Source organism: Alternaria arbusti (genome assembly GCF_024043155.1).
Source record: "Alternaria arbusti strain BMP 1465 chromosome Unknown scaffold_8, whole genome shotgun sequence".
Lineage (NCBI taxonomy): Eukaryota > Fungi > Ascomycota > Dothideomycetes > Pleosporales > Pleosporaceae > Alternaria > Alternaria arbusti.
Window position 1 is genome coordinate 1,466,871 of NW_026249948.1, and position 16,583 is coordinate 1,483,453.

The 16,583-nt window shown below is 53.6% G+C and overlaps 7 protein-coding genes across 7 annotated transcripts; 1 reads left to right on the plus strand and 6 right to left on the minus strand.

Annotated features, from left to right (window-relative positions):
- Nucleotides 1-941: 941 nt before the first annotated feature.
- On the minus strand, nucleotides 942-2,970 carry J4E86_006875 (uncharacterized protein; the record flags this gene model as incomplete). The annotated part of the gene is made up of 8 exons (XM_051447398.1): nucleotides 942-1,437; nucleotides 1,492-1,806; nucleotides 1,860-1,907; nucleotides 1,958-2,087; nucleotides 2,136-2,251; nucleotides 2,303-2,525; nucleotides 2,573-2,747; nucleotides 2,797-2,970. 8 exons carry the CDS (start codon nucleotides 2,968-2,970, stop codon nucleotides 942-944), a joined length of 1,677 nt encoding a protein of 558 aa, XP_051301883.1.
- Nucleotides 2,971-6,774: 3,804 nt separating this feature from the next.
- Nucleotides 6,775-7,567, minus strand: J4E86_006876 (uncharacterized protein; the record flags this gene model as incomplete). The annotated part of the gene is made up of 2 exons (XM_051447399.1): nucleotides 6,775-7,129; nucleotides 7,185-7,567. The coding sequence occupies 2 exons, from the start codon at nucleotides 7,565-7,567 to the stop codon at nucleotides 6,775-6,777; spliced, it is 738 nt and encodes a 245-aa protein (XP_051301884.1).
- A 1,285-nt stretch (nucleotides 7,568-8,852) lies between these two features.
- J4E86_006877 (uncharacterized protein) lies at nucleotides 8,853-9,775 on the minus strand (the record flags this gene model as incomplete). The annotated part of the gene is made up of 2 exons (XM_051447400.1): nucleotides 8,853-9,398; nucleotides 9,596-9,775. 2 exons carry the CDS (start codon nucleotides 9,773-9,775, stop codon nucleotides 8,853-8,855), a joined length of 726 nt encoding a protein of 241 aa, XP_051301885.1.
- Nucleotides 9,776-10,064: 289 nt separating this feature from the next.
- Nucleotides 10,065-11,007, minus strand: J4E86_006878 (uncharacterized protein; the record flags this gene model as incomplete). Its single annotated transcript, XM_051447401.1, has 3 exons — nucleotides 10,065-10,529; nucleotides 10,656-10,912; nucleotides 10,968-11,007. 3 exons carry the CDS (start codon nucleotides 11,005-11,007, stop codon nucleotides 10,065-10,067), a joined length of 762 nt encoding a protein of 253 aa, XP_051301886.1.
- A 407-nt stretch (nucleotides 11,008-11,414) lies between these two features.
- Nucleotides 11,415-12,874, plus strand: J4E86_006879 (uncharacterized protein; the record flags this gene model as incomplete). The annotated part of the gene is made up of 2 exons (XM_051447402.1): nucleotides 11,415-11,512; nucleotides 11,629-12,874. 2 exons carry the CDS (start codon nucleotides 11,415-11,417, stop codon nucleotides 12,872-12,874), a joined length of 1,344 nt encoding a protein of 447 aa, XP_051301887.1.
- Nucleotides 12,875-13,307: 433 nt separating this feature from the next.
- J4E86_006880 (uncharacterized protein) lies at nucleotides 13,308-14,958 on the minus strand (the record flags this gene model as incomplete). Its single annotated transcript, XM_051447403.1, has 2 exons — nucleotides 13,308-14,882; nucleotides 14,935-14,958. The coding sequence occupies 2 exons, from the start codon at nucleotides 14,956-14,958 to the stop codon at nucleotides 13,308-13,310; spliced, it is 1,599 nt and encodes a 532-aa protein (XP_051301888.1).
- Nucleotides 14,959-15,295: 337 nt separating this feature from the next.
- Nucleotides 15,296-16,291, minus strand: J4E86_006881 (uncharacterized protein; the record flags this gene model as incomplete). The annotated part of the gene is made up of 1 exon (XM_051447404.1): nucleotides 15,296-16,291. One exon carries the CDS (start codon nucleotides 16,289-16,291, stop codon nucleotides 15,296-15,298), a length of 996 nt encoding a protein of 331 aa, XP_051301889.1.
- Between the last annotated feature and the right edge of the window lie 292 nt (nucleotides 16,292-16,583).

Consider the following 16,583-nt stretch of genomic DNA (forward strand, 5'->3'; position numbering starts at 1 on the left):
TCCTGTCTTTCTGGTCCAATCACGTGCAGATGCACGCGATTTAGGATGACTGTTCCAGATTCTGTACGGCTCGTATAAGATTACGCCCGTGTAACGTGCGAGTACACGTCGCTCCACCACCTCAGATCCTGCAGCGTCGTAGCTACAGATCTCTTCTTAGCCGTGTCACTCATTCAGTAACCCTCCCGCATAGCATTCTTCCCGTAATTCTAACCGACCGGCCAGGGATCCAAAGGGGTGCCATAATGCGAAGTTGCCGATGACAGCCTCGATCCCGCTAAGCCTGCATATGTACAGTGTCCTAGCAGTGCAGGGTCGCGTAAGCAGGCGAACTACGCCCTCTATATACCGATCAATCCATACAAGAGGATGTAAAAAAGCAAAAGATGGTGCATTTGTTGCCATTGGTGGTGTGCGACTAATCGCGGGTGGGCGGACCAAATATGACCTGCATTGCATGAAGCTGCAACGCTAACAGCAGAGGCAACCCTGTGACCATTGACACCCACGTAGTGACCATGCGAACCGAGGACGATGGGGGGAATTACTGAAAGTAGATGGTTGTAATGTTAATGGAGTATATTGCGCTAAATAATAAGGACATTGGCGTAGTTTTGCTATCGAGTACGCGTGTGGCTGGCTGCTTGGGGGGTATATCATCCGATCTATAGGTATCTTGCGCAAGTGAATGGGAGTGACCCTTGATCTCTCTTCCCTTCTAGGTGGTGACTCCGTTTGTTCGAAAGAAAATGATGAAAGAAATGGAACCCAAATGTGGACCAACGCCGAGATAAAATATGCCCGCCACCGTAAAACTCCTGGAAATGGAAATCCGTTTGCGAATGTTGCCCTCAAAGGGTCTGAGGTCGTTAAAGTCGTAATGCTCGAGGCGGCCATGCGCTCTCAAATAGGGATAGGTGAGTGCGGTGCGGAGCTGTGCACTAGACGTTGTTGTCGTAGTCGCTGAGGATGTCCTCTGGATCCTCCGGTGGAAGCATGTCGATGGTGTCGCTTGTGCGCGGGCCGGTGTACTTCTTCCTTGCACCCGCATACCACCAAACCGTGCTAAACAGGCCAATGAAGGCTGCCACACAGATAGCGTAGTTCATGTTGTCGGCCCTGACTGGCTTGACAGTCGGGAAGAACAACACAACACTGATGAAGATGACCCATGTCACTGCAATCGCATTGACCGGCTTGCTCCATCTGCCCATTGTGTATGGTCCAGGGTGGAAAGTGACAGTATTCTCGTACCATCGGTGTGCAATGATGACTGCGATGTAACTGATGTCCAAGGCCGGGGCGGTGATGTTGAAGATAGCCGTAATGGTAAGAGTGCTTCCGATGCCGATTAGGTCGAGGCAGCTGCAGAACAGCACAACGAGCCATACCGCATTGACCGGAGTGTGCGTGTAGGAATTGATCTTGCTCCAGAAACTATGCAAAGTCAGCACCCCTCAATACTAGCGCCGACTGGAAGCGGAAACTCACCCCGAGAATGGGAAGGCTGCGTCGCGGGAAAAGGCCCAAGCCATTCTAGCATTCGCCAACATGGCGGAGCAGCCGGTGAAGAACTGGACCAACATGACGAAGAACCACATGATGGTTCCACCTGTTTTGCCGCCGGCGTTGAAGAAGATCTGGGCCACTGGCAGACCGGTCGGCGTGGCCATAATCGCATCGTAGTCTGACATGCAGAAGCAGAAGGTGACGGTTAGCATCCAACCGACGACACCGGAGACGAGGATCGCAGCGCGGATCGCTACAGGGCCGCGAATAGCGGCATCGTGGGTCTCTTCCGACATACTGTGTAACGCTGATTAGATTGGCTCATGTGCGGAGTCGTAGGGCTGACTTACTGTGTCGTGCCGTCGTAGTCAGTCATCGTCCATGCAACGGAAAGGAAGCTGGGACTAGTCAGTGGTCTGGCGCTATGCGAGTGTTGGTTTGGACCTACCCAAGGAGGAATGAAAAACCCTTGCTTCCCCAGCCTGAGCCATCCATGACTGTTGTGAACACCCATTGTGGGCTTTGCTTGTTCGGCGTGAGAATGAGAAGAGCGATGCAAATGCAGATTGATGCGATGACTATTTGCTGTCAGACGGCGCTCAACAACGAATCCTTCGTCGACGTACTGTTGATAGGGGCGAACCACAAGATAATGCGGTGAAGCCAATTCGTGGGAAACGAGCAGATTGTGCCAAACATGCACAACACGAAAATAGCGAGAAGGACGGTCTGATATGCTTGCCTGCATTGATCGGTAAGCTGCTGCAGGTGATCCAAGTGGGGTGATTCTTACGGCGTAAAGGCAGACTCTCCATTGTCTAGCGTGTGCATGACAACCGTTGCCAATATCATCTGGGAGATTGTATACGCCAGACTTGCAACGCCGGCGGCTTGTCCAAGGAAGTTGCACCAACCGATGATCCACGCCCAGGCTGCAACGTGTTCAGGTGGTACAACGTGTTTTGTGACATAGTACATGCCTCCCGCTGTCGGATATGCTGAGACCAGTTCGGCAACTTGACGAGAATTAGCTAGAGCTCTCGTATGCATGTTACAAACGTACCTGAACTGGCGATGCAGTATGCCATGATGCTGCCAATGAACCAAGCCCATACTGCTGTTGCTGGACCACCCGAGCTCATTGGTGCACCAAAGGTAGCGGGGACTGAGCCCAGTACTCCTAGAATCGAGATGGCATATGAAACTGTAGACCATCTCGAGAAATGTCTTTGTAGAACCTGCGGAGACTGTTGGAAAGTGGTCGAGTGAATGACTTGGAGCGCTTACAGGAGTGTATCCAATGCGCACAAGTAGGCGGTCGTCGTCGTCTGCGATGGTTGCCATGATGCTTCGGTTCTGGTGATGCCCTGCTTCTGCTGCTTTCGATTGACTGGAGACGGTAGGTTGGAGCGCTCGTGGCTCACTCGGTCCCAATTCTTTGGAGTCTGGATTGAAGCCCATGGTTAATACCGGTGATCAACGAACAAGCATGAGAAGTTGAAGAGAAACAAGAAGGGTCTCGGCGACGGAAGCGTAGAAGGAATTTAGAAGGGTGTAAAAGACGGTGGGCCGTCAGCGGAGACACACTAGGAGGATTGACAGCCACGGCGTGGATCCACAAACCCAGCTACCAGGGAGTCGATACTGGATGTGGAAAGGGTACGTGGTCGGGTGAATGATGTAGGGGCATGGGAGACATGTCCACGGGTAGTGGCTATATGAATAACCTGACTAAAGGGAAAGCCAACCGTGCGACCAACGGGTGCCCAAAACGGTCCAGTAGTATCAAGTTGCGAGATGCGACCTACATTCAGGGTAGTAATTTTACAGCGTTTGCCATGATGACACGTGCGGAGTGTGTTGCTAGAGGCGTGAACGTGGGAAAGAGCAAGTAAGGAGTGGGACGACAGGGTGCGAAAACGCAGCCAATCGCAAACAATCAGCCTCTTTTCGCAGACGGGCAGATCCTGGAGTCGCTGAAGCGATTGTGGGTTTACGGTACTGTCATTTGCGCACGAAGACTGGTGCCGAACGTTTGAAGGAAGTAGCGTGCTGGGGCCAAGAAGAGTGGTGCCGCTTCGGCGACCCAAGGTGGCGGGCCGTTTACTCTGCATTTCTGACTGGGGTATACTCAGCCCTGGGAACAATATGTAACCCACCTCATGAGACGCTTGTGACGCCTGTCGAAGCGGCATGGATGAGCTTCTTGATAGCTGACTGTCGATGTTTAGCCGATGTGTCGCGAGGCACGGTAGATTACTCAACGGCGTCAACGCGCCTCAGCGAGGAGCCCTTACTCAATGTCCGGGCAGGAAACTGCCGCGGTCTAACACATTCTTTGGAGCTATGACGCACGCAGATGGAAGTGCGGCTTGCCTTGCGTGAGCTCACGAGCGGTACGACTCGGGTGTTACTACGGTCTACCTGTAACCGGTACCCCCTGACTGTTCGTAAGAAAACTTCGTCCAGGCGGTGAGGAGGAAGATCTCTATTGGTCCGCGCGGCTATTTTGATACGACGTACCTTCGCCGAGGGACAGATCTGAGGAGCATGATATCAGGGAATTTTGTAAGCTTCTGGCTGGGCTCTTACGGAACGCAGACTTCGGAGTCGCTCCATGAACCGCGGCGGGAGCTTTCATCCGAAACCTTGATCCCTGGCCCTCAACTGAAACGTCGGCCATGATTTACTCGGGATTCGTATACTCGACAATATACTTTGAGAACGAGAGTCTCGTCGACAGCTTATCAGAAATCAGTCCCGCGTTGTGTCATCTTGCCTAGACGAGTAGCATAAGCGACACCCGTGGACATGCCTGCGACGGCGCACATGCAACAACCAATGCACATGTAACACGAACCTGACCAGATCGTCCACGGAGATTTGCTTTTCATTACCATTGCGCTGGGCCTCTTGCACCTCTCAAACTGCACTTAGTCGCGCGCCTTGGTGCGCGCCACATATCTTCGAGGGCCCGATTTAAACAGCAGCACGGATCGTCTTCCTGCAACCAGCCACGACGAAGCATGGATCAGGAGCGCCGCCTAAGTATGCACATGGCCAGGTGATCATGATGATGGTACCAAGGCCAGGATATGGAATACTCGCTAGACGTCTAGGAGTGTTGGCAAGATCCGAAAGAGCGGTGGAAGCTCGCGGCTATTCACCCATCGACTAATTCCAGGGTCTTCCTGTTCGACTCAGTCCGCCTGGCACGGAGTTGAGCACGAAGCAGAGCCGTTGGACAAATTACCAGAATCCCTGGTCGTTAACGTTTGTCAAGCGTTCACGGCTACGACGGAAGACGATGCGTCGTAAGATGAAGATCCTCCAAGGCTCTGCGATGAAATATACCGACCGATATCGCTTGCAGCTGCCTCATCGATCATCACAGACGACATGGGTACATCGTCATTCTGTTTCGGGCTGTCGGGCGTGTTAGCAGTCGAAGGTTAGCTTGGACGGCGCAGATGTGAGTCGGGGAAGGAGCAGAACCGGCGTCTAGGGCCCACTGTGGGCATCATCGCATTGCTAGCTGCAGCGCAAGCCCTTGGACTACCGCTTGCTCTTCACATCACCTTGACCGCGATTCCAACCGCAATCGCATTAGCAATTGCCTTTTCAAAGCATCGCCGACACTACGCAGAAAGGACGTCAGAAGTTCCTGCTTCATCTGCGCCATGCGCCTTTTGTCCGGGCATTCGCTGACTCGTCTCGTTTCTCCAAGTGAACCTGACATCTCTGATCTTTTCCAGAAGGTACCTCTTCCTTTCGGCGGTTTCAAAATAGTGCCGAAGCCATGTGCGGACCCGTCCGTTAGGGCCGGCGATCAGCCTGGCACTTAGACTGGCGCAAGCCCACGCTGGGCTGCTTCCACCTCCAGACGGTGTACCATTTTCGATATAGTAGCTGAACATATCCTTCTAGACTGACCGGAAAGTGGCGCTCTTCCCCATATCCTTCGAGAGTCACTAGCCACGTTCAACACCAAGAAGCGACCTTCAGGTTTTCGCTGACCTTGATGCGTCTTCGCAGATGCGACAGCACACAGCGCTGATCAAACCTCACCGATCGTACAGGGCGCTACCGCTTTCAGTCATCTACAACCGCTCCTGCTCACACCCTCGAATTCATAGTACGAGGTAAGGCCGACGTCGACAACGCAGAACCAAAACGAAGCAGCCAATCCAAGAGCATCGGGTACTGGTAGCCCAGATAGGCTTTGCACCCGTCAGTACCGTGGTAAGCGTGATCGCACTCACTCTGGTACACGCATCTGATAAAGATGCACAACCGAGGTGCCTGACAATCAGATGAAAGATGCAGACCCTTTAGTGCGAATCAGGCTCGGACACGTAAGGGTGGCGGATATACGGCTGACGGGGAAGTGAGAACGCTTCCCCTCCACGCGCAAAAGCACCAGAGAAGGCCCGAGATGATTGTTCATCTGACCAGATTTCTGAGCCCACAACCAGGATAAAAGGAAGTGCCCTGCCTCCGCGGAGTGAACGGGATGGAATCAGGGAAGTTGTTGCCGTCAGGAAAAAAGAAAGAGTTATTCGACGTCCGCGGCACAGATGTCGAGATAGGATATTTGCAACGAAATCCGAAGGTAGCCATAGAGACACCGCAGTAGGGACACAACGGATGTCGAAGACCTGCCTGGTACGCTCGTCAGCATTTTCGATGGCATGCTATGGACTCAGAAGGGATAGGAGAAGTACCTAAATCGCGGCCATCAAACGCAATAGTTACTCAGCAGCGGCGTTACTGCATCTTACACCAGGATATTCATTACTGCAATACAGACGCTAATTTCATTGCACCCTTGAAATTCGACACATTCGATACCATAATATGCGCTTTGCGACGCTGCATCTACCAGCGCATCAAGCAAGCACACGGCCATTGTAGGGACCGCAGTGCAACAGCGAAGGTCACGCATGCACACGATTCTGCAACGATCAGCTATCCCCTACGATTGATGAAGCGTCTGCGCAAATGTCGATAACATTGGATCTTTTCGAACGAAATGATGATATCGCAAACAACTTATGACAAGAACCAACTACGCGGCACGACACGATGCAGAACAAACAGACACAAGTATTTCCAGATGTGATGCAGAGATGCATTCATGACGACAGCTATATACGACTGCAAATATATACAAAGAAGCGTTTTGTTACCCGTCTCAGGGTACTGTACTTGAGGGTTCCCATTCCAGGGTTCCCATCTCAGAGTCCCCAGCCACCTTCACCCCATCTAACAAGTAAACCTCTTAGGCCCAGGAACCGTATAAGTAGCCGCCTTGTAAGCATCATAAGTAATACCGGCGTCGCTCCCCTTGTACGCACCAGGGAAACCAACAAGCCCGCTCGGCTTTGTAGATCCACCTCCGGTAACCTTGAGTTGATGGCACCCAGGATAGAATTGCGCACCAGGGTACTGGTAGGCAGCGTGCAGCGCAACGATTTCGTGACGCACGAGGTAGTAGCCTGGGGTGATGCACTTGGGGATGGTGTATGTGACGGAGCCGCCGGGGACTTGGAGGGCGTCGGAGCCCCAGACGTCAGAGGTGCCTTGGCGGCCGTCTTCTTGGACTTTGAACCAGACTGCACTGGTGGGGGTGTTAATATCAAGGTGGTGGATAATAAGTCAGGTGGGTTACTTACGCTGACTCAGGCATCCAGTCATTGCATCCGGCATCGGGGCACTTGGCCATGTATGTGATGGTAGGACCCATGTGGCTCTCGGGCCAGAGCGTCCAGTAGAGCTCGACGTCTGAACCGGCTGCGGCTTCGGCGTGGAGAGCAGCGGGCTTGGAGCCGTTGATACCGCCGGCTGCGTAGCCGCCGCATTGGATGTCGGAGATGGCTACGTCCTCGACGGGGCCGTTGCCTTGGATGGGACGCGAGATGCGCTTCACGTCCGTCATGTAGGGGTCTTGGTAGGGTTGGTAGAAGATGTATTCTTTGCCGCCGATGGTAGCGTTGTTGACGTAGCCGTGGGCTGCGACGGCGGTCGCGAAGGCGAGGGCGGAGGCGATGTACTTCATTTTGAAGAAGACGATAAAGTCGATTCGATTCGAATTGGTTTGGGGGTATCAAAGAATTGAAGATTGGAGGTGTTGCGAGCTGTAAAGATACGATCCTGCGTATCGAGCGTGCTGATAATCCGAAGATGAATTGAAAGAAGAGAACGACTTATAAGTTCTGAACAAGACACAAAAAAACGAGTGAATAGACGACGATGGAGTTAGACAGACGACCGGTACTGAGTGACCTAGATGCCGAAAACATAGATTGACTGAGGCGGCATGTCTTATAGTAAGTAGTCTCCGGCTGGCAATTACTCCACGACACAGGAGCGCAGTTGCGTCACCATGGGATTCCGATCCAAGGCACCACCAGCACCAAGCATCGAGATGATTGTTTGAAACTTGCACTGGCTTGCCATGGCGATGGCCACATGCTGGAGGGCGATCATGAAAGGAGGGTGCGTAGATTAATCAAGGCGCGCTAGCGAGGCCTTGGGCGGCTCCACTGTTTCCCCTATGAGGCTGTGAGGCATGGCTGGATCAGGCTGGAAGGAGCCGTTGGGCCCGTTGAGGGAACTTGGAGGAGGTAAGCGAAATGAGTTGATGGTGGATTCTCTTGTCAGACGTCATTTTTTCTATTGGAATGCCATCATATGTTGTTCGTGAGGGTGAACAGTCTCGTTCTGGCGTTGTGATGCGGCGTCACAGGGCACGGGTTCGTTCGCGTTGGAAAAGTTTAGAAGCGTCTCGACCTTTTTTTCTTGTGAAACATGACGCACAGAACATGTTCAATAATCAACCAACGCTTGCGATTCACGCAATTGGTGGACACCAACTCAATCTTCTTGGTGGTTGTCTCAGATTCGATATTAACACCTGGGCATCTGCGGATGTTCGTTTACCCAAGTGCCGTACCAGGGAAGGCCCCATCCTGCACCTCGGAGAAATTAATATAGTCGTTATATAGAGGAAAGCCGGGTTGCCGGTCGACGTGGTGTCACGATGGCCACTTTACATGGCATTGTCGAACGACGTTTAGATTGCTGGTGCTGCGGGACTGTTGCGATGCGGCCCGCGGGGTTGGGGAGGGTTTGGTGATGGCGCTGTGGTTAGATTGCGATGGGCTGGTCAAGGGCTTGGCTTTGGCTGAACCGTGGGGATGGGAATCCTGCGGAAGTCACGGGTTTGTTTGCTTGTTTGGAGTTGTATCAGATGGTTGTTGTTGCGTTGAGTGTCTAGGTGGCTGTTGCTACTCTACTCTACCTAGATACTCTGGAAGCGCATGTCCGCATACCTCTACCATCTACCTAGTACTTCCCATGACATTGTGGCCCAATGTGATACTCACCTCCCCCTTGATCAACATCCACCTTGCAAAGTCCTGTGCGAAATGCGCATACTTCCAGCACAACTTCGCGAGCTCTTCCTTCACAACATCCTCACCTGTGTCCCCATGATTAATCGTAACCTCCTCTTCGCCTCGTTCCTGGACTCCAACCTGACCAGCAGCCGGCGTCGCGGTCCATCGCTGCGCTCTCACCCAGATCCTAGCGGCAGTTTCGCAAACCAAACCTCGTAGAGGCCAGGACGTGATCATATCCGGTATATCTTGACCCTGGAAGCTCTCCCAAGTATTGTCGTCCTTCTCGTATATCAGATCGACATACATTCGGAGCAACCGCACAGCGTTCTTTGCCGTATTGTTGCGCGGCTCGTCCAGCCATGTCAAGGCCTCATCAGCGCCTGTCTGGAACTGCGCATGAACGAGCCCAGCCAGGCCACTGACACCGCACACCTTCTGACGTGCCAGATCGTAAACGTCGGCGTGATGAGCGGCGAGCCTCCTGCGCTATTGCATGCTAGGCATCGGGGGCGAGGGAAGAAGACGCGGATCGTAGGTCTGGAGGTAAAAGTAGCGTAGCATATCTTCGATAGCTTCGACATTTTCATAAGCAATAGCGATGGTAGATCCAATGTCCTTGACAGGTTAGAGAGCAAGGATCTTACATGGACGGAAACAAGGAAGTGATGGTTAACTTGACTTACTAGTTCCTGGGAGTTGAATTTTCTCTTGAAGGTCGCTGAGTTGTTGGAGAGAACATCTTTGTGAGCGCGGAAGCGGTATTTGGGATTGTCTGGGTGTCCGTACTCGATCTTGACATTGGGGGTCATATGGTCTTTGAGAGCATCAGTTAGCTCAACTTCTAGTGGAGAGTCCATCTTCATGGTCGATACTGTTGAATGCTAGATGTCCAGGCTCAACATCTCACTGCCTATATACCACATTAGCAAATATCAAGTGCTTGCTCGATGATCCTCGTGCTGAAGACTGATGACCGAAAACCACAAGCAATGGTAGGCAATCAGAGAGTAAGTATTAACACAGCTGCATGAAGTACCCTGCAACCTAATCCGTGAACTCCAAGTTTTATGGCCGTAGACACGCTCATTCGTATGCCAAACCATTGCCCTGAGCTCCAAAAAAGATAGCCATCTACCCATGTCGTCGTTCCGTCTAGTATCCAGTCGCACCGGGTGCCTTCTCGTCCTTCTTCAGACTGAGCAGCAGTTCCCTGAAGCGGGCCTTCTCGCTGCCTGACGCGCCGCCCTTGGTACCCTTTCCACTCAGATCGACCAGCTTGGCGATGCGCTCCCAGCTCGTACCGCCTGCAGTGGTGTCGTCGCGGTTTGCAAGGAACTCCTCAGCCTCCTTCCGTGTCTTGGCGATCTCCTTGTCCTTCTTGTTGTTGTAGTTCTCGTAGAAGTCGTCAATGTTTTGCTGCGCCTCCTGGATGGTTTTCTGTTTGCGGTCGTGGGAGACCTCGTCGCGGTGCTGGATCTGGAGGTCGCGGCGCTCGCGCCATTCGCGGATGACGTCGGGTTCGGGCGAGTCTGAGCGCTGTGGGGTGAAGGACGGGGCTGGTTGGCCGGGGAGGAAGGGTAGGCCTGATCCTGTGATGGTGCCGCCGGGAGCCATGTGCTGCTGGAGTCAGTATACCGTCGGAATGGTGATTGTTCCATGCTCAATTCAGGCCTCGACTGGCGCGTCACTTTTGAACATGCCAGATCGCAACCATGCCTTGGCTAAAGAAGCAGGCGTGCTTACGTCGTTGGTCGTGTCAATGGCGGGGAAGGAGCTCTCGAAGCCGCTCATCTCCTGGCCGCCGACGTTGGCCTGGCTGAAGTCTCCCCCAAGCAGGTCGTCGTCGCCATCCTCGACCGTCGCTGCCCTGTCGTTTTCCGAAGCAAACTGGTCGGCATCGTCGCCAAGAAGCGCGCGTTCACGGTCGAGGAAGTTGCTGGCATCGTTGTCGCCGCCGCCAATGTCGAAGTCTGCCGCATCGCCGCGCGCTTCGGTCTGGCCTGCTTGGTTTAGTATGCGGTGCGGAGGTGCTTCGGGGACCATAGCTGAGCTCACCGGCGTCAATCTCGTCTAATGAGGGGAAGCGGTCTGCCATTGTGGGTGTGGAGGGTGTGGGGGATGTGGTGGGAGGAGCGGAGATAAGTTTGGCGACAGCAGTTTGCGTACAAGTGTCTTGTTGTTGCGTCTTGGATAGTTACCGTTGGTGACGGCCAGCCAGGGAGCTGCTTGGCGCGGCGGAGCCACGTTTAGCCGCATACCACCTAGCGTCCCTAGCTCTCAAGTGCTCCCTCACCTGGAACTCTTCCACCCATTCCATCTCCAACACACGTCATCATCTGGACACTGTAGTCGCGAACACTTGCAGAGCGCAAATCGCACGCTGAAGGTTACATTCCATCTGTTACCATCACGCGCACTTCCGCTAGGTGATTGTCTTCTGCTCGCGTGCGCATCATTCTTCAGTAGCTGTCGCATATATTCGTGAAGACCTCCAGCGCCATCATGGCTTTCACCGAGGACAGCCTCAAGGCTAAGCTCTCATCGCTCAATGAGACCCAAGAGGCCATCTCCACTGTCGGCCAATGGATCCTCTTCCACAGGTAAAGCATCCCATCTCTGCCAAGACTCCAGTTTGCTGCATGCATCACGCGTCGAATCCATGGATTGCGAGTTTTGTCATGCACTTTGGAACCATATACTAACGTCACGTGTACAGACGACATGCCGAGCGCATCGCTCATGTATGGCTACAACGCATGAAGGAGTCGCCCCCGAATAAGAAACTGGTGCTCATCTATCTCGCCAACGAAATCACACAAACCTCCAAGATGCGCAAGAAGGAGGAGTTCCTGCGCGCATACGAACCCATTCTCGCCGAAGCGACGACAGCAGCCTATAAGGGCTCCCCCCACGAGATACAAAACAAGATTCGAAGGGTCGTCGAGGTTTGGAGGCAGCGCAACATCTTCAACTTGGCTGTGCAGCAGGCGGTGGAGAGGTCGATAGACGAGGTGGACCGCTCCAAATCTACGCGCAAACCTGCTCTAGGTGGATCGCTCTTCTCGAGCTCGTCAGTCCCACCTGAGCTCACACCGGTCGCGCCTCTGGCAACTGCGCTTCAGAAAGCCGATGCCGCGACGAAACCCGCCGTCACCACCGCCAACCAAGACTACGAGAAGCTCACCAACCCGAATGCCGCGATCCCATCCCCGCCAATGCACGCGGCTGGGCTCGCTGCACTCTGCAAGAAGCTTGCGCTGGCCGAGGGCGCTGTCGCCGAGAGCATCAAGGCGCGCAAGGCTCTCCTCACCGGTCTAGAGCACCTCCTCGAGGCGAACAGGAACAAGCTAGCCGACGAAGAGGCGCAGGAAGCAGACCTCAAGACGCGCAAAGACGCCATAGAAAGCCGAAAGCGCGCAGTTGAGGAAGCTATCCTTAAGGGCCTGTCAGCAGCAGAGCAGAACAGAATCTCCACCGCACCCCTCCCAGTCGCTACAACCTCCCCAGTCGCAGCCACCTTCTCAGGCGCGCAAGAAAGACCTGAGGTCGAGGAACTCACACCCCCGCCCATGGAATCTTTCACACCCGTCGGCTCACCACACCTTGCACCCGCCCCCCAGAACGACCCTGTGCCCACTATCCGCGACGACGAAATGCCGCAACCCGCTGCCCACCCTGTCGTACCTGAGACCGCCCCTGCCCCCGCGCAGCACACCACCCAACCCGAATACGCGACCGCCATCGGCGAGCCGAACCAGCACATAGCTGCAGACCTACTCAAGAGCCTACAACATGCGCCAATGGGTGGTGCTGAAGGTGGTGTGTACGGACAACATCATGCGTATGAGAATGCGCATAAGAAGAGGAAGATGAGCAGAAATGCCGGCGAGGATGACTTTGCGGCTTTTGCTGGAGACAGGGATATGGCTGGCATTGACGACAACTTTGCTGAGCTGATTTGAGGGCACTGGGGGTAGCTAGGATTCGTGTCATATTCTTCAAGGAAATTGCTAGAGCGGGCAATGGATGGAATGGTAGTTTCAAAATGGATATGTTGTAGCGCGGGGGTGGCATTTACTACCGCATGACTTGCAATGCAGTCTGTACAGGGCGTCTAGGGTTTAAGTGTCGATGTACGATATGCATGGGGTCTCAGCATGGGCGCAGGTATAACAAGGGAGATGGTGGACTAGATCCAAGGCAAAGCTACGGGATCGAGTAGAAGACACACGACTAGGATCTTTGCTCAAAAACAGTTATTTCTCAGATACCATCATCAATCATAATGTACAATTACAGGACCCATCATCCCATACCATGTCATACCATTTCCATACCATTTCCATTCCCATAATTCACAATACCATCCCCATCACACCCCGACCCATCCCTCCCCTAGTCCACCTCCTCAACCCTGCTAGTCCCCTGCTTCTGCGCCTGCGCCTGACCCGGCATCTTCCTATTCCTCTCAATTTCGCCCATAACCCTCTGCCCCTCCTCCGTTGTCGCATCAATAACGCCCTCCTCAAGACTCAACATCCCCCCCTGCCCCAACTTCTCAACCACCTCCTCCGCCTCATCCACACTCATCTTCGCCAACACCTTGTTCACCTCATCCAGCTTCCCGCTCTCCAACGCACGCTGCAGACCCGGCGGGAAAGTTTCAAATATTTGTCTCGCTTGCTCTTCTGCTTCTTTCTCTGCGGGGTCAGTGGCGAGTGATTCTTTGGGGGGCACAGAGATGTTGATGGTGGTGCCGGGGTCTACGGCGTGGAGTTGGATTTGCTCGACGCCTGCGCCTTCGGATTGAGGGTTCTCGGCGCGTTCTTTTAGGATTTCGGCAGCGCGCGTGCGGATGCGGGCGTAGGTTGAGTCGACGTCGTCGTTGAACATTTTGCCGGCTTGGTGGTCTTTTATTTGTATGCGTTTGAAGAAGAGCTCTACGCCTTGTCGTCCACCTAGTTGGCGACAGTATTGCAACAGAAGGCCTTGGTGCACGCACTGCCGTGCGTGCTTGGGCTTGCCGTCGAGTTCAGAGTTGAAGGCTTCGACGAGGAGGCCGTCTGTTTCCTTCTCGGCGAGGATCTCTGGGTGTGCCATGAGGAATTGTAGGCAGGCGTACCAGTCTCCCGCTTTTATTTTGGCGAATTGCTGGGCGAGGGGTGAGGCGGTGATATCGTCTTCGTTGTCGGAATCGGCGCCGGTGGGCTCGGCGACGCTGCCTTCTTCTATGTCGCCGTCTGCGCCGGAGGACTGGCCTGTGTCTGTTCGGGTGGCCGAGGGGCGGGAGGGGTTGTTGAGGAGTTCGACGGCGGGCTCTTTCTTCGATGAGGAGGAGGATGAGGCGGCTTTCTTCTTCTCTTCTTCGGCTTTCTTGACGTTGGAGTAGCTGAAGCCTTCGTGGATGTCGTCGCTCGTGATGTGCTTCTTGTCCTCTTTTTCTAGCTCGTCGAGCTTGGCTAGGAGTTGTTGCTGGAGATCTTGTATGCGCGCCTTCTCCTTCTCTAGACCCTGAATGAATAGTGTGTATCGCGGCTCTTCACTCTTCTGCTCGTCAATGTCCTTCTTCACAGCGTCTACTAAGCTTGCCATCATCTGGGGGTATGTGGGCTTGTCCTTGATGTGCTCGTGTACGCCCTCTGGTGGTGGCGGCGGCCGGTCTGAGCCTCCGTCTTTGTCAATCTTCATGTCCATCATGCTCTCCATCATGGCCTGGAAGACGAGCTGGTCATCGTTCTGGCCATTTCCCTCGGCCTGCTTGTCCTTGTGCGATTTCAGTGCCGTGAGCAGGCGGTCGACGCGTTCGGTGAGGCCATCGTTGATGATGCGCTCGTACTTGAGCGTCTTTATTTGGTGGCGGCGGTGGTCGCGCTCTTGGTGGATCTGGGCTTGTTTGGCGCGAATGAAGGATTTCTTGTCGACATTGGGGTGCACTTCGATGTCGCTGTCGTCCGAGAGCTCGAGAGCGTCCTGGGAAATTGTTAGAAGCTGTTACCATGCATGATCAAAGCGCATGACTCACCCACTTGCTGTAGTTGATTACCATCGTGGCCGAGGTCTGAGTCGTGTGCTACGGCGAGTGTTTGTGTTGTGCTTCGAGGTTGCACCTTGTCCGTAGCACTGCGGGGCTCAAGTGGCATGTCGCGTTCGGACCAGCTCGTCATCGAGAAGCTTCGACCAACTTCACTTTCACTCCATCACTTTCGTCACGCGCGCTGCTATCACCGCGGCGCATTAGATGCATGAAATCTGAAAAAAAAAAAACGTGTCGCATCACAAGAACCGTATCGCGAATTCGTATACACTTCAACAGTACATGTATTGCGTCATTACGCTACGCGCATATATACCTGTCTCCATCTCCATTGCAAGATAACCAGATTTCACAAGATTTGAGCCCTCAGCCAGTCATTATCGCTGTCATAAGCGTAATCCTCGTATTCATAAAGATACTCAGGCATGCCTTCTATGCGCGACGACTTCAGCGCTGCAACAATGAGATCCGTGCCGAAATCCGGAAACATTTGAGCAAGAGGCACAAGATGCTGACGATTGAAGTCCGGATGCGCGTTGATCCAGGCATTCATGGCTCCTTCCACAAGAAGATCCTGGACGCGATCGAGAGGGTGGTTTGAACTTCTACCATCGGTTGAATGTGGGTTCGGTGGGTTGGATGTTGTCTCCCGTGTGGGGTTGTGCCGCTGAGATGTAGCGCTCACAGGAGCGTTCTCAGTAGACGTGGAGTTGATTTGCTCAGTCTCAGACGGGTTTGTCCGCGAAGTTTCTTTCGCGGTCGGATCGGTTTGGTGTAGGTCGTCCCGCAGAGCTGGAAAATAACGCTCGCTATCATGATACACTTGCCTCACCATGAACCGGAAGAACTCCGGTGCTGTCGTCTCATCTTCGTCACCGTAGGTCCGTCTTGGTTCAGTGAAGAGATCCACGAGCTGCTTGAGCTGGCGATAGGCTAGAGCTGTTAGACCTTCTACTTGATACTTGTCGGCTACTGCGAAAACGCGCAGACGATGCATGAAGCGCTGTCGCAGCTCCGTCAACTCATCCGGAATATCGACTGTTTCGAGATACTCCTCTTTATACGCGTACTCGAAAAGAGCCTCTAGGCCTTCCGGATGGTCGCCTTTTAGAGTTATCACCTGATCGTTGGCTTCCTTGAAGTTTTTGGATGCCTTCTTGAACCATTCACTCACTGAGCAAAAGACGAGACGATGACCGACGAACTCCTTTTCACCGTGGTTGCCGTATTTGATGGTAATGTCAGCTAAAAGATGGTTTTTATACCACCTGGCGTTGAGGTGAGGCTGTTCTGGATCCGGACGGACGGCGATTGTCCCGCAAGTGGCACACCGTGGGTTGGCCATGACTGCGAAGTTGATCTAGCCGCTATATTGAGAATTGTGACGAGAAGTTGGGTTGAAGCGTGAAATAGCACAGGCGGTACCTTGCTTTGTAGTTGGTGTAGTGCTACTGTGTACTTTCACATAGCTGATCATTGTTTAGCCACAACGATGCCTTTCCAGAACTGAGGTGGGGGCGAAAGGCCGTCTACTGGGCTCTTCATTCCGCTGCGGGAACGATCTCGCTAAAAGACGAAGCTTGAGTCAGGGTTGGAGCTCTGGGATAAGTCATGGAAGCGGCACACCGCGATCTCCG